Source organism: Diceros bicornis, chromosome 23, assembly GCF_020826845.1.
Source record: "Diceros bicornis minor isolate mBicDic1 chromosome 23, mDicBic1.mat.cur, whole genome shotgun sequence".
In the NCBI taxonomy this organism is placed as follows: domain Eukaryota; kingdom Metazoa; phylum Chordata; class Mammalia; order Perissodactyla; family Rhinocerotidae; genus Diceros; species Diceros bicornis.
Genome location: NC_080762.1, coordinates 29,569,166 through 29,596,372, shown reverse-complemented (window position 1 = coordinate 29,596,372; position 27,207 = coordinate 29,569,166). Strand labels below are relative to the sequence as shown.

The window sequence follows — 27,207 nt, the reverse complement described above, 5'->3', positions numbered from 1 at the left end:
CTAAGATTCTCTTTCAATATTAAGATTTATATTCTGCTTTCTAACCATAATTAGTAGAGTTATTTAAGCTTAATTCTGTGTTTAAATGGGTTCACTGTGCATTGCCAGTCCTTTCCTACATAACTTGATCACTTATTTTCATTTATCTCTTGAAGATGAAGAAAAAAATTCCTGAAGTGCTTTTGTTTATTTGTTTTACTAAAAATTATATGGAAGGTTAGAGATAGAGTTAGGGTTATTTGACATGTCTTTTCTTGTTTTTGTAGAGTCCATATTTTCTTTGTTCTCTTTGAGAATCAAAGAAATTATGTAAAATTTTGTTCTTCCGACGTGTGCTCTTCATCTATAATTTACATCCCTTATTCCATTTTGGTTTTGCTCCAGCATTTCTGTACAGGTCCCATATGGGTGTTTTTTGCTATTTGCCAAAAAAATAGTGTGGTGGAATCGTCTTAATGCCTTTCCTTACTCATTTAGGGACCATTTGAATCCTTACCTTAGAATATGAGGCAGAAGTTTCATTTTGATGCTTTTTATTTTATAATCAGTCCCCTAGTTGCCTAAGGGCGGGGGGTAAAAAAAGATGTGGGTGTATGTAGCCACAGTGTGCAAGCTTTATGTTACTCTCCACCACTGTCCAGTTATGCCAAATTATGAAAAATATTTTATCTTTCTTGTTCAGTGGGATGTCCTTGGGTGTTGGTTTACTCTCTAGTTTAAGGGTGAGTCACAGTTTGGTGAAAAATCAGGTTAGTATGACACCCCATAGTTTGTTAACCGTTTTCTTTTCTTTTCTTCTTTTTTTTTTTGAGTGAGTCAACTTATCTTTTTCTCCATCCAATCATCTTTGTTCCTCTGCTGCAAATTTGGTCCCTAAGATAGAATCCCCTCTTTCTTACCCTTCAGAGTCCTGTCACTCTGCCTAAGGAGCCACATTAGAGAATATTTTAAATGGTAGCTAGTGGCCACAGGTCTATTACAACTGACCATCTGCATTGGGGGAATGGGCTCCACTCGGCTTGGTCTTTGCCTTTCTCGCTGCCTCCCATGCTTTCAGCCTTGCGTCTTCAAAATGGACACCTCATTACCTTGACTTACTTCGGATACAAAACGACCTCAAGTAGGGGAATGCTTTGTTGATGCTTCAGAAAAGCATTTATCAAACTCTTAACTCTGAGAATTCTACTTATTATGTTATGTACTCTATAATGTTCTAATTTTTTCAATAAGCTTGTTTCATTTCAATAATTTTAAGATTAAAGTTTTAAAAATTAATCAGCTTTAATATTGTAGTCGTACATTGGAAATTTAAAAGTGAAATGGCTATATGTAAATAATAGAAAATGCTTTGTAGAAAAGTGGATAGAATTATGATAAAGGAAGTAGCAGTAAAGAAAATTTTTCCAAATGAAGATAAATATACTAGAATAAGTACATAGACTGAGGAAGTGCACTAATTTTATTGAAATGAAATGAAAAATGTGTTCAATATAATCTAAATATCAAATTGAAGAGAATATTGAAGGAAAAGGAATCTAGAGCTTCTTACTGAATTAATTGACTTACTGCAGAAATGTTAAAACATTTGAGGATGCTGGAAGCGCTTTTGCATTTATAGAAGTGCTCTGATTTCCCCAATAATCATGAAAACTATTCCAGTTCAGTAGAACATAGGCATCAATCACAAGACCTTTAACAACAGCCCAGGTGTTTCTACGAGACGGTGATTACATTATAGATGCTCGTGTGCACACACACAGATATTATAACTTGAACCAGACAACTTCCTCTTAATGCACTAATTATTATTCAAACCCCTTCCAAGTCACATGTTCAGCTAAGTAGGAGTGTCTAAGCTCTAAGCCCTTGGGAAACCCTACAGAAACCTAGGAGTCTAAGGAATTCGAGCATCTCCACGCCACTCTGAATCAACTGTTTATTTTATGGTTAACTGCTCCCCACACACAGGTTTGTTTTGCAGACAGAGCATCACTAGAGCAGAGTGAGTTGTTAGATAAAAACACTGTTCTATGAATCAATATTATAAATAATATTTTAGTCCCAATCCTGCTTATTAGCGGTGTGAAATACAGCCCCAGTTGTCTCATGTTCATGTGTCCTATTATTGTCCAAACAACCCTTAGGATAATCCGACCATGCCCTGCATCTCCCATGGTGATTCTGGGAGGCGAAGAGAATTGGCTTGAGGCTCCACCCACTACCAGGACTGGGACTCCCAAGTCTGTTCCCTTGAGTAGCCCACGTGGCTCATGCTGTTCTTTGTTAAACACTGCAGGATTCTGTTCCTTGGCAATGCTTTCTGGGCTACTGTTTTCACTATTGTCCTGACATTGGCACACTTCTTTGCATCTCCAGCCACAAGGTGCTCTTGGTCTTTGTTGTATTGATCCCACAGTGGAATGCAGAGAAGTGATAAAGTGTTCTTTTTTTAATGATACCCTTTTGGCCTCAAAATATAACCCTTACTACTAAATGATTCCTCACTCTACCAAAAAGTCCCCTCCACGAGGGCAGGTGCCAAATCTATTGTTCATTTCCATATCTCCAGGACACTTCCTGGCACATAGTAAGTGTTTAATAATATTTGTTCAATGAATGTTCCAACTCCCTTAAGGATTGGCTAGAGAGCATTTACATGACAACACTGCCTTTAAAAATATCCTTTCTGGTGGGCTTCTAGTCCACAGAAGATGGCCTAGACTTGTCTCTCCTTGCTCTTAAGCACAGCTATAAACCCTGGAAATAATGAAAGAAGCAACCATAGGAGGACTCTGAAAGGTGAAAAGGAAAAGCAGACTGGCTAGGGACCCAGGACTGGAGGAACAACATGGCGGCCAGGTATCTTATGATCCTTCTCACCCAGCAACAGAAGGCAACCCAGATCCCATGCCTCCCAAACCCCAATCTAGTGGCAGAAGATGCTCAGGTGGGCTCATTCCTCCCCTGGATCGAACAGGGGTCCCACCAACAACACCAAGCAGGCTAAGTGATATTGGCAGGGGAGAGAGTGGCACCAGCAGGTATCAGTGGGAACCCTAGTGGCACTAGAAAAACCAAGAAGACCAAAATAGCACAGCAAAGGTTCTGAAAATTAACTTGTCATTTGAATCACAGTCTACAAGTAGACCAAGACTTGCATGCTAAACCTAAACAGAGTGACTGCCTGCTAAAATAGAAGATTTAAGTAGAACCTAGAATTTCCTAACTCAACAGCCCAAATGTCCAGGATACAACAGAAAATCACCTGTCATACTAAGAGCCAGGAAAATCACAACTTGAATAAGAAAAGACAACGAAATGACACCAACACTGAGATGAATCAGGTTGGAATTATCTGACATGGACTGTAGAACAGCCATCATAAAAATGCTTCAACAAACAATTAGGAATTCTCTTGAAGCAAATAAAAATACATAAAATCTCAGCAAAGAAATAGAAGTTAAAAAAAGAACAAAATAGAAAATAGAAAACTGAAAAATACAATAACCAAAATAAAAAAATCACTGGATGGGCTCAATTGTGGAGTGGAGATGACGGGATAGAAGCAGTGAACTTGAGGACAGATAACTAGAATTCACTGAATCTGAACAATAGAAAAAAAATAGACTGAAAAGAATATCCTTTCCTTGCTCATCAATAAGAAACTCTGTTTTGGTATGCAGTGAATTGTTTCCCTTCCTGATGCATTAATCCCTACCCCCATTCTCCACAGAGGTTGAGTGGATTTCATCTCCCCTCTTTGTCCTAATTCCAATATCACAGGGACCTAGCTGTCAGTCCCAAATCTTTCTCCAAGGGCTCCTGGGACTCTAAGCAAAAAGGAAAATTTGTAACTTGTTTTGAGCTTCGTGTCACCAATGTCACTCTCTGAATCCTTCCATCTCCCACCCATCAGGTATTTCTTGTGGTTCCTCATATAAGGTAGGGTTGCGCTGCCTCAGCAGGACTCAGAAGCAGTTTAGCTGGAATCTATGACAATCTGAGCTCCAGGAGAAGTTCGAGAAGTAAGTAAGTTTGAGAAGTAAATGTTTAATCTAAATATATAACACTTTATTAAGAAATACTATAAATTTGTTAGCTATTCATTATACTAAGTGAAAAAATATACAAAAAAGTTATATAAAAGAAACATCTTTTTCGGTACAAGTCACATTCCTTTCAGAGTAAATCTTAACTTTTACCTATGACTTCTTAATCTTCGGTTTTCTTTGGTACCTTTAAGAAAAACAGAAATCTTCCACTTCTGGTATTTTGGACCTGTTCTCAATTATGCTTGCTGCTTCAATTCGTATATTCTACTTTGGGAACAGTTTCAACTTCTAAAGCCTTACTTTAGCTGTTCCAGCTGCTTTGTATCTTTAGGGTTTCAGAGCTTAGACTGGAAGTCTGTTGTTAACTAATTAGCTCTGGCTAATTGCTTGCATATTCCAATTGCCCTGGCTATCTATGCCTGAATCCACCATAATCGCTGGGACCTGAATTCTTGGCACTTGTCTCCCTCGTCAGACTTGGCTTCCCTCTGTTCTGAAGCTTGCCTGCTAAACCCTCTCCTTCCTGTCTCTCTCTTCACACCAGGAGAATAACAGAGGAAAATATGGACTCAAATCACAAATCACAAAATGTGACTCCTGCCACTTCCTCCCCCCAAACTCATGTTAAGCTCACTAAGGTTATTCACACACACAAAAAGTCAACAAGTGCTTATGGTGTTCTAGGCAAGGTACCGTTCTATTGAGAAAAGGGAGTTGGCAGCAACTACACTTAAGCCTCCCCCCAGTTAAGTTTTTCTTTCCACCTGAACTACTGGGTTTTGTGTTCATAATACTTTGCATAGTAACTTTCCTGTGTTTAAATCCTAGCTTAAGGACCTACTTTCCGTGTGTCCGTGAGCAATCTATTTAACACCTACCCCCCCTCCCCTGCCCAAGTCTCAGTTTATCCATTTATAAAATAAGGATTATATTAATAATATATGATTCTGTGGTAAGGATCAACTGGGTAACGCAGCACCTGGAATATAGTGAGCACTTGATAAATGTTGTGGCTGTTGTCACTTTTCTCATTTCTATTCTTGAAATAAGTTGTTCCCATCTTCTTTATATAGTAAATTACAAATTCTTTGAGGACAGGGCAGTCATATTCATCTCTGTACACCATTTCAGGAGGCTTTACCTCCTAAAGCTGATTGACCCTATTTCATGGCTGCTATTGCCATCACTATCATCACCATTGCATAGACTGTGTCACACTCCTCCAACCAGAACTTTCTGCTACACGGGCTACAAAAAAAATCAGTCACAATAGCCTTCCAACTTTGGCGAAATCCCTACTTGCTTTATTACGATGTCACCAAGTATACTAGGAGGCAGCAGAGATGGCCCTGGCTCTGTATTTCTCAAAATCTCAATTCAAAGAGTCACAGAGGATTGTCATTGGGGCCTGGGCATCTGCATTTTTAACTTCTTGAGCCATATATTAGTTCCCAATGGATGATTTAACATAATTAATTCATATAATTAATCATGTTTCTATATGATTGACTGAATCTCTTCAAGCAAGGTGAACTGTCAAGCAAGGTGAATCTGGAAGGAATATGTATGGCATCATTTTATTTCTGTTCCTGCAGATTATCATTGAGAGTGAGGGCAGGGACTGAAGGCAGAAGTTAGAAGTAAATGCTTCACCCACAATCATTCTACCATGCCTAGCACCCAACCCCTGGAATTTAAGTTGATTAAATTTCATTTAGGTCCCCATTTTGTAGTAATAGTTGCCTTTTCATATATATATTCTAAATATGTCCCAGTACACATGTACTAATACCCATACCCAACTTAAATATGTCTTCTAGAAACATGGCTGGAAGCTACATGTCCCTGTTACCACTCTCTGGGCTTGACAGGTTTGAAGCAGTGATTTCAGGTAAGTGGGTCATTCCAAGGGCTAGACTTGGTGAGAAGTATTAGGAAGTGTGATTGGTTGTTGATCTAAGCCCTAGTTTTCAATCTAGCTTTTTTTGTTTTAATCTCCATCTGTCTCGCTTCTTTGTATATGTCTTAACTGGTTTAGAACTGGGAAAAGGAAAAGGGAGTATTATTTAATGTCTCTTCAAGCATCTCTAGAAACTAGTGACAAATCCAAGGCAATAAGAAAATCTGGTGCACAATAAGAAAGTAGGTAGAAAAGAGAGACTAAAATAAGGAAAGCAAAATAAAAAGGAGAGAGATATATATATATATATACACATATTTTTTTTTCTTTTTGTGAGGAAGATCAGCCCTGAGTTAACATCCACGCCAATCCTCCTCTTTTTTTGCTGAGGAAGACTGGCCCTGGGCTAACATTCGTGCCCATCTTCCTCCACTTTATTTATTTATTTATTTATTTATTTTTGGTGAGGAGATCTGCACTGTGCTAACATCTGCCAATCCTCCTCTTTTTTTTGCTGAGGAAGACTGGCCCTGGGCTAACATCCGTGCCCATCTTCTTCCACTTTATATGGGAAGCCACCACAGCATGGCCTGACAAGCGGTGCATCGGTGCGCCCCCGGGATCCGAACCTGGGCTGCCAGCAGTGGAGCACCCGCACTTAACCGCTATGCCACGGGCCCAGAAGGATATATTTTTTAAATAACTACAAGTGATAAGAATGACACTAACAACTGGTTTTGGTGCCATACCTGACAATCTATTGAGGAAGAGACTAGGTAGACACTAAAGTCTAGAATGTTGATCTCCTTCCTATTTATTATGCTGCCTTTATTTGCAGGTAAAAAGTTAGTAATTGACCACTTATAACATAGAAATGTAATTATAGATACAGATACAGGCCATTAAGGAACTTTGTCATAAACAGAGGTGGATTGACTGATGACTTGAACACCTACCCACCAAAAGAGAAAACTTTCATATATTTTACAACTTTTGCATAATTTAGTTCATTCGTTTTCTGGAAAGTGCCCTAGAGGCCGGCCTGGTGGTGCAGCAGTTAAGTGCATGCGCTCTGCTTCGGCGGCCCAGGGTTCCCAGGTTTGGATCCTGGGCATGCACCGACACACTGCTTGTCATGCCAGACTGTGGCAGCATCTCATGTAAAGTAGAGGAAGATGGGCATGGAAGTTAGCCCAGGGCCAATCTTCCTCAGTAAAAAAAGAGGAGAATTGGCATCGGATGTTAGATGAGGGCTGATCTTCCTCACAGAAAAAAAAAAAAAGTGCTCCAGAAATTATGATTCAGAGGAATCTGAATTGAGGTCCAAGAATTTAAACCTCTATTAAGCTTTCCAGGTGATTTTGACGTGGGTGATCTCTGGAACATCCTTTGAGAAACATGAAGTGAGTAGCCTCAGATTTCCCCCTCTGTAAAGAGAAATGCTTAAGCTCACTTCACAGATTTATGAGATACAAATGAGATAATGTACCTAAATGCTTAGAATAGAGCCTGGCACTTGGTAAGGATTCAACACATGTTAATTCTTCCTTTCTATTTTAGAAGGTATTTTCCACAATACATAAAGGAAAACCGATGAATTACAACATAATTTCTACCCACTCAATCAGATCACAATAAATACATTCTAGTATTCAGCAGGATTTACTTCTGAATAGCTTTGCTTACTGCTTAAGACTGGTCTGCCACTCGCCCCAGGTTAACATCCATTATGCTGTGTTCTAATAAATGGAAATTAAGATGGTTATCACAATATTTTTATTCTGTCCCATAATTTGAGCTAACTTGTCATGCCTATCTGAAATGGCAAGTACCATTTGTACTTTTAACACTATCTTCTCATGGCTTGGGCTGTAGGGCTGAAAGCACAGTGATTTCAGTTACTATAAGTAAGGCTAATGGAGGAAATGACCCTGGGAAGATCATTGGTTGGGAATTCTTCACCAATCAATTCTATAATGACCAGAAAAAAAAAATCAAGTGTTTAATATAATCTATGTTAAAGCTAAATAACCAAAAAAAGCTCTGTGTGAATCTGCAAAGTTTTAAGACATCTTCTCTCTTTTCCTTCTTTGACATTTCCAAATGTGTTGCAGTGAAATAATCCAATATCTTTCTTTTTTCAACAGATCTATTCTTATGGACAATCCTTGAACCCTCTGTGAACTTTTATTGGGGAAGAATCTAGTATTTAAAACTTGAAAATAGGGGCTAAAACTTAGCAGAGATATCTTCTTCACGCCCATCATTGCCTACAACCCTGAGGAGGGTTTCTAGTTTAAAAAAGGAAAACCATTAAAAAAATTATTTGAGGGGCTGGCCCGGTGGTGCAGGTGGTTAAGTGCACGCGCTTGGCTGCGGTGGCCCGGGGTTCACCGGTTTGGATCCCGGGCGCGCACTGACGCACTGCTTGGCAAGCCATGCTGTGGCAGCATCCCATATAAAGTAGAGGAAGACGGACACGGACGTTAGCCCAGGGCTAGTCTTCCTCAGCAAAAAAAAGAGGAGGATTGGCAGATGTTAGCGCAGGGTTGATCTTCCTCACACACACACAAAAAATTATTTGAAATATATTGTCTCATATGTTGTGTTTCTCACAAAGCTAAAAGCAAATGATGCCAGGCAAACCTTTTCCAGACTAAACAATGATCATACAACAGAACCTTGAACTATATTGCCTCAGTACCTCTTATAATTTACATTAAGAGAAAGTTCTGAGTAACCTTATTAAAGGGAAAATTGTCAAAAAATAGAAGTTCCTGAATTTATTTTTATTTGTATGTCATTCTTTAATATTTTTTTTTATAATTTTATTTATTTTTTTTATTTCTTTTTCCCCAAAGCTCCAGTAGATATTTGTATGTCGTAGTTGCACATCCTTCTAGTTGCTGCTGTACGTGGGATGCGGCCTCAGCACGGCCGGAGAAGCGGTGCGTCGGTGCGCGCCCGGGATCCAAACCCGGGCTGCCAGCAGCGGAGCGGGCGCACTTAACCGCTAAGCCACGGGCCGGCCCTGTATGTCATTCTTTAACCTTATTCAGTGCCCAGTAAGTCGGTAATAATTTTAGGTAAAGAAGATGGGCATAATTTGAAGATTAGCAAAGTCTTCACCATCTATGCTCCCCAAATACCACTTCCTACTCCCCCACTCCGTGAGTGACTCAGAACAAATTTGCCTGTCCTGGAAATTCTTCCCCAAGAGACCTGGTTAGAAAGCAAAATAGGAAAAATTGTATGAGAAGCCACATAAAAAATACTAGCCTGTGATTACATGTGCACAACGAGTTTATTTACTAGGTTAGTTCTCAACAGAGAGAAGGTAGGGCTGGATGAAAATGGAATGGTAACAAAGAGGCCATGGAAAAATGCCTTGACACACTTCTCTAGAACATGTGAGTAGGTTCCCACAACCTGGAGACATCATCTGATAGAAGCTGGCAAAGGGTCTGAGGGTCAGAATTCATATCAACTAACTTTTGGTCTGTAACAAACCATCCACAAGTGTAGTGGCTTTAAACCTCAAACACTATTTCATATATATCTTTGGGTTAGCTGGGTGATTCTTCTGGTCTAGACTGGCTTGACTTGTGGCTAGACGGTCTTGGATGGCCTTACTCACTGGTGCGGCAGTTGGCCTGCTGGTTGATCCGGGGGGACTTCAGCTGGAACAGTTCATAAAGAAGGCTTCACATGTTCTCTCATCCTCCCAAAGTCTGACCATCTTCACAGAGTGGTCTCGGTTCCAGAGAGCAGCGAGAGAGCAAGCCCCAATGCACAAATACTTTTCAAGCCTTGCTTGCATCTCATGTGTCCCATTATCCAAAATAAGTCATGGACAAACTCAGAGTCAGTGTGTAAGGGGGTAACCCAAGAGCATAGAAATAGGGAGGGGAATTATTGCAGCCAATTTTGCATAGAATCTACCTTAGAGTTGGAAGATACATTTGCCTTCTTTACACTCCCCCCCCCCCCCCCCCCCCCGCGAGGAAGATTCACCCTGAGCTAACATCTGTTGCCAATCTTCCTCTATTTTGTATGTAGGTTGCAGCCACAGCATGGCCACTGAGTGGTTTAGGTCCATGCCCAGGAACCGAACCCAGGCTGCCGAAGCGGACTGCGCTGAACTTAACCGCTAGGTCACCAGGGCTGGCCCGCCTTCTTTACACTTTTATCTAGGGGTGGCTCTAGTCATCAGGTTTGACATTTTTTGTACTCTATTCCTTCAAACTTCAACTTCTATTAAAGTTCTACCTAAGATCATTGAAAAGTTGGTCTTCTCCTGGAATATTTCAATTTTTGATATTTCTGTTAATTTCAGGAACAGAAATACCACCATTTTTCTTAAATCTAAAATCTATTAATATGGACTGCAAATATTTCAGGTAGAAATCACTAATAAACATACTGGCACTACCAATTACCATATTGAACACTGTGTCAGTCACAATAAACCAGGCTATGCTGTGGAAATAATGAGAACAACTCCCACATACCAGTAGCATAAACAACAAGTTTTAAATCTTATTCTTGCTACATGTCAATTTTATATTGACAAGAGGCTCTGTTCCACATAGTCCTCACTTCAGGACTCAGGCTGATACAAACTCCACCATCTGGAAAGCCACTGGACAGTAGCAGGGGAGACACTGAAGGCTCTTACATTGGCAACTAAATGTTCTAGCCCAGAAGAGATGTGTCACTTCCATCTCGAACACATTGGCTAGAACTAGTCATGTGGCCTTGCCCAACTGTAGGTGAGACTTCCATGTAGCCAGAGGAGATGTGGATGTGGGGGAAGCATCAGAAGTATCTCCTACAGTCCACCCCTCTTGTCACCACATAGCCATGTGTCTCTTTTTCCCAGACACAGAATCAGTAACCTCCTTCCCAAGGAGGGACAACCCCAAATCCCATCTAGTTATGACATGAAGCTCAAAATTCTGGATCTTCAAGTGATTCACAGTGGTCTCCTCATTGGGTCCATATGTGAATCACCTTGATTCCAATATATATGAACCAAAGAGATAAGATATCTGCCTCCTGCTCCCTGAACACACTCAATACATAATGGCAGAACTGGCACTGCAATCAACACTCTCATGCTGAAAGACAAAAGAATGAAAGATACACAGTAGTCACTCACCTAAAGCAATTTGGGAATCCTGCTGGGTGGATGTCATGAGGCCCCCAACCCAGGTGTGGGGAAACCTTCCCTGATGAGGTCCTGATTTTGCTCCTTAAGAGGAGCTCACTTGTTTGTTGCTCTCCATGGCTTCTGCTCTCCTCTCCTCCCCTGAGACCCTGCCCCCCACTCCACCCCCAAGATTCTTCCTTTTCTATTACCTCTTTGACCATATCTGAAGTGTCAGTTGGAGAATATGCTCAAATCCAGTGGTCTCCAAATGGGATGAGCACAGAAGACAATCCAATGAAGAATGAGAAATACATAGTTACAATTTGATTTTCCTCTTATTAATAAATTTTAAATTTCTACTTTGTACATGTTTTACAATGTACAAAATGTATTGGTACACAAGTATATGCATACAATCTGTAAATAAATGAATACACATATATTGAAGATGTGTGCTCCAAATTTTTTTTACTGATGGAGTGCAACATAAAAATTTTCACATCATGGCTCTAATAATTTAAAATACAATTAAAATAGAAAATTTAAAAATGAACAACAATGATTTTTTCAGAAGCTGGAGGTATATGGGGAAGTTTGATTTTAAAAAGTTGGGGTCTCTAGATCTATGTATGACTGTAAACTATAATAATAAACACCCTTTCCGTCACGTCTTCCTTTTCTCCTCGTCAGCTTTCTTGACCAGACTACCCACTCAAAGGAGACTTTACTGGTTATTTCTAGTTAACTGCCTTAAAGCCCTGAATTAGGTAGATTCACCCAAAGCTAGGCATTTTAGGCATTAACAATTTTTAAGTGACACCTAATTTTTTAGAAATTTATCTAATTTTCAGATAACTCATGAGATTTTATAAATTCTGATTGAGAACATTAAAAATATGAAAATCTTCAAACAGATAAAATTGGAGAGACTAGTACGATAAAGTCCCATGTACCTATTACTGAGATTCAACAGTTACCAAGATTTTACCACATGCGCTTCATTGATCCATTCTCTTTCATTTTTTTGAGATCATCTTTTTTAACAATTGAGTTTTCAAAAAATGGAAAGGTTTTTACGAGTGTTTTCCATATAAGTAGCATTAATAATTTGTCATACTTTACTGTTTTTATTAAAATTTTTTTGAATCAGTAATACACTCACATGGTCCAAATATCAAAACTGTATAACAAGCATATATTAAGTTTTCTCCCACTTCTATTCCCATCTACTCTGATCTCCCTATCTGTCCCCCAGTAGGCAACTGTTTCATTTTTTGTGTATTCTTCTAGTGTTCCTATATGCAAATAACAACACATATAAATATGTATATTCTTGTTATTTCCTCCCTTTCTCACACAAAAGGCAGCATATGTGGTGTTTGCCATGCAGCTTCTTATATTTAACAATGTATTCTGGAGTCCTTTCCGTATTAAGTACACAGAAATATTTTACATTCATTGTATCAATGTACCACTGTTTATTTACCCAGCCCCTGTAGACAGACACAGGTTACTTCCATTCTTTTGTTATGATAAAAATGTTCAATCCTGGTACACACATAATTTGCTATGTGAGCACTTATATCTAAGATAAATTTCCCAGAAGAAGGATTGCTGGGGTCATAGAGTTTATTTATAATTTAAATATATTTCACCAAATTGCCCTCTCTAAACGTTCTGCCCCTTTTGCATTCCCACAGCAGTGTATGAAAGTAGCAGTTTACCCACAGCCTTACCAACAGAGTGTGCTGTTGAAATTTAGGATTTTTGCCAGTTCCATAGGCAGGCACGAGTTTGTCATAATTTTTATGAATGTTAAACTCTCTGCACATTTTTAATTTTTCTCTTCTATATTTCTATATGTGAAGGAGAGTTCAACAGAGATACCTTATAATCCGGGTGACAGTGCTTGCTTTATAAACTTTTAATTTTGAAAACAAGATAAATGATATTTGTGATAGGCATACAGAAGTCTAAAACAAGCATTTGTGACTGGAGTTATTTCTTTTACTATAATACATGGAGGAAAAAAAAAACCTATGTGGATCTAGTCAGTTCTATGCAGAGAGATGTTTATTTTTCTGTGAAGAAGCAAAGCCATCTAGTTCTACCAATGATAGTTATGGGTTGAATTGTGCCCCCTCCAAAAGATGTTGAAGTCCTAACCCCCAGTACCTGTGTGCGTGACCTTATTTGGAAATAGGGTCTTTGCAGATAATCAAGTTAAGATGAGATCATTAGGATGGGCTCTAGCAAACAAATACAATACTATCCTTTCTTTATTCTTAAACTCTATTTTAAAAATTGTTTTAGAGCAGAAGAATAAATATGTAAAGAGCCTGGTTTTTCAATAGTTTAACACTCAATACTTGTAATTCATAAGTAAAATGATGTGATGTCTGGGATTTATTTTCATATACTCCAGTCACAGAAAAGAGGGAGGAGTAGGATATAACACACTGCATCCTATATTTTCTAAATATCTTGTTAATTATTTCCTTGAAAATGTAATCAGAGTGCATTCTCATACACTAATTTAAAAACATTTCTTTCACACCCACTATATGTGCCAGGCACTGTTGTAGGTACTGGACATATTAAGAATAAGATAGAGCCTGTTCTCTCAGGGAGTAATTATCAGATATAATTTTGAGAGTAAAGCAAATTATTGCCATGGCCCCAGGTAGAAATATTCCTTTTTAGAAAGAAATTGCCAAGAACCATACACAAATGATAACTTCATTTGCCTTTAATTTTCTCTTTTGGCTTTTCATCCATTTCTAATCAGCCTAAGATATTCTTTAGTAAGTGCTTAGTCTAGGAAAGTTCATTTTCTCTCCTTCCCAGCACCTGATATGAAATAATAAAGTATAATTTCCCATTTTTCATTTTTGTGACAGCAGCATGATGCCATGATGATAATTAGTTAGAAATCAAAAATAAAGAAGACCTCTTGATTGTTTGGAATACCGATTCCAGGTTATGTTTTAATTTTTATTTTCTGTTTACAATTTTTCTCAGGACTTTAAACAGATATTACATAAATATACCTAAAGTCTTCTAAAGCACCTAAAGGACATAGTTATTGAAAAAAAAAAAGTTCATTTTGTAAGTGCATCATTTGTAAGCTCCACTCATAAATAAAAAATTCCTTTAATGCTTTTAAGTCAAAGCATATCATATTTCAGATGGTGATATATAATTAATTGCTCTGTTTTTCATTTCTAGTGATCAATGTCTGCATCCTTTTCCACTAAATTATATTTGGAATCATAACATAAAGTAGGTAGCATTATAACAAATCAATTGCAATTGATCGATACAATGGTTACAACTAACAACTGTATCTAAAAGAATCCTCTGTACTACTCAATCAGTAATGTAAAAAATACTTCACGTACTTGCCAATGAAAAGGCGTCTTTAAAGTCAGTCATATTGTACACAGGGTCAATGGAAAGTTGGGCAGTCATCTAAGGAATCTGCTAAAGATAGCCAGTCTGGAAAATTCTTAAGGGGTCACAAAGGAATTTTGCTTCTGATCAGTTTGTCTGCACTTATGTCAGCCCCAGGCCACAAGTGTTTTTTCTAGACCGTGGTTATCCCTGACAGATGAACTGGTTTCCTAATCCTAATCCAGGAATTGGAAGGAAGAATACAGTCATCATCACACAGCAATGGTTTGGAGATTTGCTTTTTAGTCATAGGTTATCCAGCTAACTTGTCCTTATTAATCATGTTCAGTCTTCCACTTTTAATTTGTTTTTATACCTTACACATTTTTTTTTAGTTTTGAACACACCTGGTTTTTAGTTTGCTGAAATATTTAATCCTCTTAATCAGTTTCACCAAATAGTCTATATTTGATTAGACCAGATCACAGATCACACAAAGCTACGTTCAGTTTTGTAGCTGGTCAGACAATGGTTGACCAGGACCATTTGGTTCTGAGAGTATAAAGGGACAAGAAAGAATGAAGTCATCAGGCAGAAAATAATAAGAGAGAAGGTAGTGATATTTGGGGAAGATATACCAAAACACCATGGTAAACACATATAACATTATCTTCGGCCACAATCTTGTGGCACTCCATGAGATACTTAATGTATGTGTCCAATCTGAGGTTGAGTATTTTATTGCTGAGGAAAGTATAATGCAGAGTACAGAGGATAGTAGGTTCCCCAAACTTCGAACACTGTCTACAATGCTCCCTGGATTCTGAGACACATGACTATTACTTTGAATTGCACAGTTGGGAATTCACTATTTCGAGGTACCTCTAGAGCGTTTGTTAGTTAAGGAGAAGACGACCCCGGCTGAGGATACGATTTGGTAGGATCTTACCCTTTCGCTCGCGCCTCCCTCCAGGAGCACCCGAGGAATCCGCTCTGTGCGCGGCCGGAGCCGAATCGCAGGCCCGGACACTCGCCGCCTCCGCCCGAACAGCCGGCGGCGGCGACCGTGCGCGCCCACGATCCGCGCAGGGACGCGCCTTCGGGGCGGGGGGAGGCGGCGCGCGTCCCCGGGAGCCCGCGGGGAACGCCCGCCCGGCCGCGGAATGAATGGAAAGTTCAATCTCGCGCGCTCGGCGCGGGCAGCCAATGACGCGGCCGGGAGCGGCGGCGGGCAGGTGTGCGCGTGCCGCCGCCTGACGCAGGGCTCGAGCCCAGCAGCCTGGTGCCGCCGCCGCGCCCCGCGGCCCCCCCGCCGGCCCGGCCCCCTCCTCCGTGCCCCGCCACCCGCCGGGCTGCGGCGGCCGAGCGGCGGCGACAGCGGATTCCGCGGCCGGCAGCCGAGCGCCGCCCTCGCTCCCCGGCCCCTCCGCGCCGCGTCCCCTCGCCGGCTCACAATGTGCTGACCCTCCCGGCCCCGCCGCGCGCAGCCCGGGTCTCCGGCCGCCGCGCTCCCTCAGGAAGTGACAGACTCCAGGCCCCTTCCTCCGGGCCGTCCCCCCGGTTGAACGCCACCCGCGTCCTCACACCCTCTCCCCCGCTCACACCCCGCTAGCGACGCGACCATGAGGCCTCGGAGGTAAGCGGCGCGCCCCGCGGCCGGGCGAGCGCGAGCGGGGCCGGGTGTGCGCGCGGGTCGGACGCGGCTCGCGGCCGCGGCTCTGGCACGTGAGCAACGTCGAGGGGAGCTCGGTGCCGAGGAGCAGGAAGAAAGGAGAAGGCGCGAGCGCCGGGGAGGGGGAAGGACAGGGCAAGGGGGGGAAGTGACAGGTCTCGCAGCAAGTTGCCGCTCGGGAGCCGGAGGCCGGTCCTTCCCTCGCCGGCCCTGATTTATTGCCCCCGTGTTACCGCTGAGATGCGGGCGGGCGATGTACTTCCGGGTTCACACCTTTCTCTCCCCGCTCCGCGCCGCTGGGTCGGCGCTCGGTGCGGGCGCGGCGTCGCCAGCGCGGCCGCCCGGGCTCATGGCCCGGCAGCCGGCGCGGGCGGGGAGCGGGCGGCACGGGCGGGCTGGAGGCACGGGCGACGGGGGCGCGGTGGTGCGGCGCGGGCCGGGGCCCGGCGAGCGGTCCGCGCGGCTGGTGCGGGCGCCTCGGACCCGCGGGGCCGCGCCGCCAGGGGGCGTCCGCAGCTGCCCTTCGCGCACTCCGCCAACGGAGCTGCTTTGTAGCCGGCAGGCGTCGGGGATCCTTTTTGCGTCGGTGTCAGTGATGTAAATTCAAGAATTAAAATTAAGGATTTGAGGAGAACGGAGAAAAACGCACTGGGATTTCGGTTGCTTTTGAAAAGAAAGAAACCGAAGAGAAAACGATACGTTCGCAGGAACATTAACAGACTACTGCCTGGAACACTGGATGCGGGTGCATTCCGAGGATTTGTACTCCAAAAACTTTTTTTTTTAATTGCACGTTGGTAAATACTGAGTGTTTTCGAGTAACATCTTACAGTATGTATTTAGTGTCCTCATTGCGGAAATTTCTTAAATGTAAGTAATAGTCCGCCATTTTGAATTGTTTCATGTTAACACAGACTGAAATCTTGGGTTCCTGTGTTTCTTTGAGTTCCTTTCTGTGGATTTGTTTTCGTCCATAGGTTTTTAAGGTTACCAGATATTATTACTGTTCATAGAACTAAATTTCCAGTGAGGATTTTTATACCTACAATTGTTAACGCAAGGGAAAAATAAATTATGCTCGTGTTTTATTCTAGTTTTTATTTGTTGGTCACAAATATTGTGAAAGTTAAAATTACGCGTGACAACTAGTATCAGAATGAATTTAACACATTTTACAACATTGTTGGGAAAGTATGACAAAGTGACTTTTTACTCTAATCAAAAAAAATCCTCATGTTTCATTTTTTTTGTGCAGATTATTACCATATGTAGCTAGGTGGTAATGCAAAAACGCTTTTTAAAGTGCATCTGTTGGTAAAGCAAATTTTTAAGTCCAACAGTAAGTTATAAAACATCACAATTTATAAAACATTTCAGGGAAACTTTAAACTTTAAAATTGAATTCTTGGAAATTTATGCCAGTTTTATGTGTTTTTCAAAATATAAATTTGTTATGAAATTTATGTCGTTTTTTTTTCTGCTATGGATTTGTACAGATTTGATAGAAGAGTCATAAATTAACAATAGAACATGTAATAATCAGTATTCCATTTAGATTAATAATTACATCCTTGTCCATTTTGGGGACAATTCTTGCTTCCCAAATTCTGTATCTCTGAATGGATGCAATAGGACAGTCCAGTGTGACTAAATTTCCCAAAGAGTTTTAGAAATTAAACTCACACAGGCCTTTTTCTAGTACTTGGTGGGGAGGATACTACAAATGAGTAAAACGCTTTATTTGACTTTTCCATTTCACGTATAGGATCAGCAAATCATTGCTTGATAATAAAATGTCATAAGAATTTAAGGGTCTGAGTCAATTTGTAATGCATATTGCTTGTTAGAACTGTTTATAGGTGCTTCTCAATTAATAGATCTGGAACCAAATGATTCAAGGATCAATTCTCATTAATCTTTGTCAGACTGTAGAGTGTCTTATTATATGTCTGTGCCAAACTTCTTTCAGAAACAATGAAAAATTTGTTGTGAACTTAATCAAGATTTAAATAAAAAATCTGTGTTGTGGGGGAAACTAGAGCTTACTATACTTCTTTGTAAGTGAAGCAGATTGAGTTTTAATATGATAGTGCTCAAAGTTAGTTTTCAGAGTGGCTTATTTTAAAGTGTGTTGCACATGTAAATTAGACAAAACCACCAGAATTTTAGTAAATATAGTGGATTTAAGGGTTTGGCTTTTTTTTTTTCCTGTTTACTTTGAAGAAAGAGAAGATTTAACAGATCTTACCTGTCTGATAGTTTGATAATGTTTGGTATCTGATCATGTAACTTCTTTTGTAACACACTGCTATTATAATTTACAAACCATGATTAAGGGAAAAATAAGTTATTAAATAAAATATATGCATAACAGTCTTCAGGTATAGGACTGATGTCTCTAAAATAATTGAACTGCTATTCATAACTACCAAATTTGGAGACTCTTATTAGAAAGCTCAGGTCAGGAAATGATCTAGAAACAATTCTGTTAATTCATAGTTGAATTGATTGAAAAAAAGGAAAGCAGAGATTCAGAGATGAATCAATTTAGAAGTAATTAAAGCCATTGATTATGAAAGGGCCATTATAAAATTTTGGTCAGCTAAAGAGTTTTCTTATTTGATAATTTTTAGTAGAATCTTATTTTCTTTTAAAATTCTATAGTCCATAAATGCCCAAAGTTTTTGTATTTAAATGCTTTAGAACCTATGCCTGATTTTCTTGGATTTTAAAGGGTCTGTATTTTCTTTACGAATATGTGCTATTTTTGATGAACGACAAGGTAAAGAAGGATTTCTAGCTTGCCGAGCAGAACAATGAAAATTCTTTACATTAAAAAACTTAAGATTGACTTATATGAACATATATAGGAATATATGAAATATAGACTCATACTGATTTAGGAAACTTGCGCACTATGTACATGTATACTGTTGGATTTCTCTGACACAATGACTCTCTATGAAGTCGCTGACCACAGTGCTGAACCAAGACAGCCATGTTGGTCACTGCTAAATCTGACTGAAAACTGTACGCAGAAACTGTGTAGATGTTCAAGTAGCATCAGTGTGGGAAATATATACATATATTTCATATATACTTTTTAATGTATTCTTATTGCCCAGCTGCATTGAAATCAACCGGAAATTGTATAGAGAAATTTTATCCCTCAAGGATATTAACTTACTGTATAACATTGATTTTGAATAATGTCAGTGAAATCAATGGGATCAATGCTAGAGGTTTTCTCTTTCTTTGAAAGCTACCACTTGCAGATGAAGACAAGATTTTAAAACCAATTTAAACAACCAATGAGTTCTCTCTAAAACTATACTATATTAGTTTACACCACTGTAAGGTTGAATATGAACTTGATATTTGTAATTTTTGATTCAGGTTTATATTCTGGCACTATCAAAACCAACATCAAAATATATGATTATCAAAATTAATAAAATTAGAAATCACTCATGAAATACATTCTACTTAGAAATGATAATGTATGCAATTTTCTAAATAAAGAGAAAAATATAAATTGTGAAATTATAACGATCTTGACTTAGCACTTTGGGGAAATATTCTATTGTTTGAAGCAGGACAAACACCAGGCTGTCACTGCTTACAATATTATTGTGTTCTAGATTGTGTGAAATGAACATTGGTATGAAACCATTGTGGAAATTACCTGAAAAGGAATGTTGTAATACGTTTAATATTTCAGTAAAAAGTACTATTTTAGGCATAGAACTTTGACATTATTTTCCTAAAAATAGAATGGGTTTGATGCAGGATCATCAAATTAAGGGTCAAAGGTGACAAACCAGGACAAAGGGCATGCAGCTCATTTTCAAGCAATCAGTTTCTAGTTTTTTCATGGCTGAACAAAAGCTTAATTATATAGAAAAAAGGACTTAGTGTTGAATGACCAATTCTAATGGTGGAAAAACATGTTTTAAATTTTCTAGATATTTTCAAGTCAGTATTTCTTATTTGGGAATGCAAGAGCCGAAATGCTAATTTTATATTTTTCAAACAATTCCTATATGTGACATTTTGTTTAAAATTCTACAGAAACATTTCAACTAATATATTCTAGACTGTATAGGGTAAAAACAGACTTTACTCTTATTGTAGATTTAAAATTTTAGGAAAAAATCTGCAAATTATGTTTTTTTGCATTAGTCTCTTGGTATAGTCTCCTTCTCTGCTAGTTAAAATCCTATCATTTTAATTTAATATTACATTTATTACACCATTATATCACTACACAGTGATGTAAAGGTGAGCAGCCTCTAAAACATCTCTTGATTTTATTATATTAAAATATTTATTGAAACTTTCAAACGCACTAAAAGTTCTCATTTAGTTGTTAATCTCTTGTGATATAAATTTTTAACCATTAATGTTGTATGTTAAAACGTATATCAAATAAAATTTTCTTGTTAGAATCTTAATTAAATAGAAATGTTCAAGTTTACTTAGAATCATTTTTATTTACCATATCAAGAAGCTACTTTAAAGCTTTTATCTTAAAGTTATGGTGGACCTTTGAAGTATATGTGATTAACTTCTTTAAGACAGGAATTTTGCCATTATTTGGACTCTTTTTAATGTAAAACCACTATTGTTTTTTATTCTTTTATTCAATGTGACCTCAACAGTGACTCAGCTATGAACTTTATTATATAAAATTGTTGTTTTATATGGTGGAAGATACAAACTATTTGCATTAGCAAAACAACTGTACTGTGACTCAGTTGTGTTACAGCATTCACGTTTAAGTTAAAGAATTGTGTTTACCAGTTAACATTTGTGCCAGTCAGTGCCTTTAAACAATCTTGACAGTATGCCAGTTGACTTAAATTATTATTCATTGAAGTTTTTTATTTTCTAGAATGAATTATTCTTTACTACAGTATTTGAAGAGAATTCTAGAGCTGCCCATATCTTATGTGAAACCAATAAAATTTCAATTTGTAAAATGGTTAATTCATCTCTGTGATTCAGCAGTATTACAAATATTAGCCTCTAATTTAAGGTTAAGTGTTTACATATGTATTATAAATAATAAAAAAAAATTTTGTATTATTATTTACCTCATAAATATAAAAAACAATTTTGGAATGTTTTTTGTAGAGCAATATAGATTTGTTCATTCTCTTGAGATAATGTTCAAAATATTTCCGCAAATGTGAAGTGTCTTAAGACTCCAATACCTACAATTTTTCAACTGTATAAAGTCACATGTAAATATTTGTCTGTCTTTAGTTTTAAGTAGATTATTTTCTTTAAATTTTCTGTACCTGTATAATAATTGAGGGTACAGCATTTTCAGTTTTATCTAAAATTACAGTAGGATGTTCGGTTAAATTACAAAATAGTTTATCCTGATTTTGCTTAGGCAGCATTTGAGTTTAGTCTATTGACTAATTTGCAAAAAATAATTACAGTGAAGGGTTTTAATACATATTAAACATTCCTTTAGAGGACAGTATAAGAAAACATTTTCGTAAAGCACACATTCACTTCAATGTTGAACTTCCACCTCTAATATTTTATTTCATAAGTGTATATGTTATATTTAAGTTCTAGGAAATGTAAATAAGTATTGTGCTTTAGGTTATACTCGCATGTTTGTGTAGTGTGTTTGCTATATGATTTTAAGTGGAGTCATTTAGAAACTTTTCCCCCAACTATTCTTCTAAGAAAGAAAAGTCACATTGTTGCCTACTTTGCTTTCCAAAGAATGTATTTAGTTCAATGATAGTTGAGACATATTGTATATAGACTATAGTTTTTGTTATAAACCATAAAGTGAATATTTTATTTAGTAAACTGTAATGTACTTTACACTTACATCATTTTAGAAGGTACTGATAATAAGAGAAATAAAATTTATCTTAAATATTTTTTTAGATGTTGAGAAATTGTAGTAGTGAGAATAAGTGATGAAATAATTTTCCTTTTATTATGGTGAATATTCTTGATTGCTAAATTATTTTTTGCCAACTTTAACTTGCGTTTTATTAATATTAGAAGTAAAAGCATGATGTAAATTGAATTGAAATAAAGTTATGAATAATATGTAGTAGTATTTTATTTTATTTTTATTATTACTCAATTCTCTGAGCTTAACAGCTTGGCAATTTTCTAATAAATGACAGTGTATAAGGCATAGATAATCATTTTCCTTTACATTGAATAGTTACAACAGTGGATTAACAACTATATGTAAAGTACTCGAGAAGAATATTGTTATGTATTTTAATAGGAGGAAATATGAAGTCTAAGTGTATTTGTGATGAATAGTAAAATTAGGGAATTTTATAATAGTGTCTATATATTTTTAAAAGTTATTGAAATTACTTTGTACATATTTTATATTTTCAATAGTCAGATGATTAATTGCCTATCACATTTCTCTTTTTATGAAAAGATGGTTTTTAAGAAAATTTTGTATATAAGTCCATTTAATTCATGAAAGGCATCCTAGAGATAGTCAACCCAGGCTCAGAAATTCATGAAGTCTTGGATTCATTTAAAAATATGTGTTGAGGGGCTGGCCTGGTAGCGTAGCGGTTCAGTGCACGTGCTCCGCTGTGATAGCCCAGCGTTTGCAGGTTCGGATCCCAGGTGTGCACTGACGCACCGCTTGTCAAGCCGTGCTGTGGCGGTGTCTCACATAAAGTAGAGGAAAATGGGCATAGATGTTAGCCCAGGGCCAGTCTTTCTCAGCAAAAAGAGGATGTTAGCTCAGGGCTGATCTTCCTCACCAAAAAAAAAAAAAAAAAGTATTGAACACTAAAGAATGCTAGGATTACAATGATAAGCTAAATATACACAATCCCTCCTACCATAGAGCATAGAGTCAAGCTGGGAGAGAGACCATATTCATGGGCTATTACAGGATTGCATTCAATTACAGTACAGTAGTACATGGTAGAGGCATTGTACTCAGTATGGAACAGCAACAAAAAGAGATCTAAATGGAGATTTAAATGATGAACAGGGATTATTTTAGTGAAGGGGCAGAGAAATGTATTCTAGGATACCAGCATTTTAGATTTTTGCTTTCTAATGTTTATAAAAAATTATAGTATTAAATAAAAATACCTGTGTATAAAATTAGAAATGGCTATTTTTGGAGTATTCATGCATTGAAAGAATTATTTTAATTCTTTATTGTTATTTCATTTCAAAAAGTCACCTATAGTAAGAATATGAACATTTAATATTGTAAATATTTTATATAATATTTACCTATCTCATTCCTATCATAGTCGTTCTGTAAACATTGGATGGATGGATTTTTTTAAACTTAATTCTGTTTTCTTTACCAACTCTTTTGTTTTTGAAAAATTTTAAATCATTACTTAACATCAATAAAATATATTAATGTCTGTGAAATAATTCCATCTTACTTTTCCTTTGAAAGGGATAATAATAATTAAGACTGTTAATAACCAAAAAACATCATATGTAAGTTTGGATAGTGAAAAATCTGAACATCTTCATCATTCAAATTGACTGGCTTTCTTTAAACCCAGAAAGCTCATAGTTAGAGCTCTTAAATTAAATAGTGGTATTTAGCTAACTTTCTTATACCATTTGATTTTCGCTTTATTAAGTCTACGATTTATAATAATTTATCTGAATTTTTTGAAAAGGTTTTTTTACAAACCTTATCGATTGTTTTTACACATCTTTAGAATATGTTGCTTTGAAATTTTCTGTAAATATAAGCAGCGACGATTAAGCATGGGCTGTGTGCTATTAGAATAAAAAAAGATGAGCTAGTGTTTTGCTAAAATTTATGTATAATATTTAGATACACTCCCACATAAACCAAATGTGCAAAATAAAACTTAAAATTGGCTGAATGTAAGGGAAAGCTCTATTTCAATAAGTTTTAGTGGTGAATTTTGTTAACATTAGGGTCTTTCATTATCTTCCGTCTTTGGGTTGTAAGCACAGGGTAACTGCAGGATTTCATGTCCAGTGGTTCACGTGTCTTTTGTTCACATTCTTCCTCTATTCTTTTCAACTCTGACTCAGTGGGATTGTCATCCTTTGTAAGGAGAATCTTGGGTCAACATTCAGTAGAATTCTGCACTTGGAAAAGCCTCCATTTCATTTTGAGAAGAAAATTAGAATGCAACTTAAGGAAATTACACATAATGGTTTCTTTTTCTTGAGTTGATATAGTGTGTAAAACTTAGTTAAGGGAAGAAAGACAACCCTGGGTGGTAGCAGGTGAGTGGATGAATGTACAAACCAATCTGTTTTCCAAACCTTAATAACTCTGACCGAGGATAAAAATGATAATTCAGTGGCCATCAGGAGTTTCTCTTCCAATCACTATGCTTCGTTACTGGGTGACCTCTTTATTGCAAGTTTTGTTGTGTTGTAATATATCCAGCGGATATATTACAAACAACAGTACTTACTCATATTTTTTAAATGAGAACTGTTTTTGCTTTTTAAAATCTAGGTTAATGTGTATTAGATACCTTTAATTAAATATACTTTGTAATTAAATGTGTTACCATTAATTTTTTTCTCAAAAAGTATCTTTTTTAAATAATTTAATTTTTTAATTTATTTTTCCCCCAAAGCCCCAGTAGATAGTTGTATGTCATAGCTGCACATCCTTCTAGTTGCTGTATGTGGGACTCGGCCTCAGCATGGCCGGAGAAGCAGTGTGTTGGTGTGCACCCGGGATCCGAACCGGGCTGCCAGCAGCAGAGCGTGCACTTAACTGCTAAGCCACGGGGCTGGCCCTCAAAAAGTATTTGAATGTAATAGAGAGACCAATATCAATGGTATAGTACCACAATTAGATCCTCATGATTTTTCCTCTAAAATATATCTGAAGAGAATAGTCAAATAAGTTCATCAAGAAACACAATGTTGGGAGCCAGCCCGGTGGTGTATCTGTTAAGCACGAGCACTCCACTTCGGTGGCCCCGGGGTTCGCAGGCTCAGACCCCAGGTTCACACGGTTGCGCCGCTTGTCAGGCCATGCTGTGGTGCGTCCTATATAAAGTAGAGGAAGATGGCCACGGATGTTAGCCCAGGGCCAATCTTCCTCAAAAAAAAAAAAGAAAAGAAAAAAGAAACACAATATTGTAGATTAGGTTGATTTTTAACTGGTAAAAAAAGAAAAAGAATGAGATTGTTGAGTTACAGTGTAAAATTAAATATTAAAATTTTTAAACTGCATTGTTCGTGAAATCAGGATTTTCACTACATCATAATGGTCTTGTTTAAAATGTTTTTTAAACCAGTTCTTTAATAGGAATGAAAGGCAAATTTATGCTAATTGGTTATCTAATTTTGCTAGGTGAATCTTAAATTGTAAAAAAAAGTTTACAGGTCACTTCACAGAGTCAAAACCTAGGCATTTTATTGCTTTCTAATGAGCCATTAAGCTGAAGAAGAGGCAATTAAATAGGCAATTAATGTAGTACTGACTTGAGCTCTCTGATTTTAGGTTCTTCAGAAGACGATGAGGTCATTCAACCAGGTTTCATCAGCCCCAGGTTAGTCATTTTTTTTTAATTAAATATTTTATTTAACTAATGTTTTAAAAGATCACTAGAGGAATATGAGAAAACTTGTCTGCCCTCAGGAATTCTCTACTTTGGCGGAATGGGTATCATATGCTACTGTACTCCAGACCACCTCATCTATATACTGATACTCTTACCAGAATTACATGGATGAAATCTTCTAATTACCTCATTTTCCTCCTGATTTTCACAGTATTGGATTTTGTTGATTCCCTTTTCCATCACTCAGGCAAGATAGATAATAGATATTTAAATGCTTATGGAGCTGAATGAAAAGTATTTATGGCTTGTTCATTTTTGTAACTCCCATAGCAAATAGGCACTCACAAATATCTGTTGAATTAATTTAAGGATAGAGACTTGGTGCTGTTTTCAAATAATTTTACCATAACATAAATAGCACAATATATTAGACACTTTTCAGAGAATTAGGGAATTTCTCTAATCTAGGGAAGCTCGATTTATTTTGCTTTTCATGAACATGTATCAAATTTGTTTCTCATTATACTGCAAAAATGAGTCATTTGAACTTTTAATATTTTAAACCTAGACTTTTTAAAATATACATTCTTTCATTTATTTAGGTGTACTGTAAAACCTGACTTTTGATAAATAAATATTTTCTTGTATTGCTGAAATTAACTGAAAACTTACCACACTTTTTTCAGTAACAATTTTTATTTGATAATAATGTATTACTCTGGCTTCTGCTCTGATGAATTAAACGTCTTAGCTCTACTCTTGACTAATACTACTTTGAAAACACACTTAAGAGCTGTGAAATGACATAGTTTCTGAGCATTAATAAGTATAAGTAAAAAGATGTTATTTTTTTATTAAGCTTATCAAATATAGGATTATAGGTAACAAGAGGAAAGTAGTAGGGATCAAAAGGTTTAATGAGGAAACCATTGGTAGGCATTGCCATTTGACATACGCTTTACTTTTTTCTAGAGTGAATCCTTTGACATGGAGATGATGCTCTAATGAGTATCATGAAAAAGAAGATTTTGAAAAGTTACTACAATATTTTAATTTACCATCTAGTTTCCCCTTACTATTGATTGTGGTATTTCTCTGGGGGCAAATTGGAGACAGTCCAGAGACTTTTTTCTTTTCTGTTGGGAAATAATGTTAACACCAATGTGTTTAGTGACTGCAATAAAGTTTCATGTCTGTGTTTCCTTGTGATTAAAACGGGGTTGGCTGGGGAGACGTTCCACTTTCACCAAAAGAAAAGTTATTTCCAGAGATTATATTTAAACTGAAAGTCTTGAACATCAACTGGTCCAGTCTCCTCACTCACTTTTCAGACGAGGAAACTGAGGCCCATAGAAGCTTAATGATTAGCCCAGGGTCACAAGGTCATTAAATGGGACTAGAACTCTGGCCTCCAGTTTTCTAGCTGGATGCTTTTTCTTCACATATTTGCTTCCCACACAGGCATCTTGAAAGCCTGAAGATTT

The 27,207-nt window shown here is 37.6% G+C and overlaps 1 protein-coding gene across 3 annotated transcripts in view; it reads left to right on the top strand.

Annotated features, from left to right (window-relative positions):
• Positions 1-15,867: 15,867 nt before the first annotated feature.
• Positions 15,868-27,207, top strand: part of LIN28B (lin-28 homolog B) — a 144,781-nt gene continuing 133,441 nt past the window's right edge. Inside the window, exons 1-2 of one of the 3 annotated variants that reach the window (XM_058566551.1) lie at positions 15,868-16,133; positions 25,663-25,711. In XM_058566551.1, coding sequence (XP_058422534.1) covers positions 25,678-25,711 — 34 coding nt within the window. In that variant the 5' untranslated portion in view covers positions 15,868-16,133; positions 25,663-25,677. Of the gene's footprint in view, positions 16,134-16,751; positions 17,040-25,662; positions 25,712-27,207 lie in introns of those variants that run through there. The other 2 variants (XM_058566552.1, XM_058566557.1) reach the window with 2 other exon arrangements.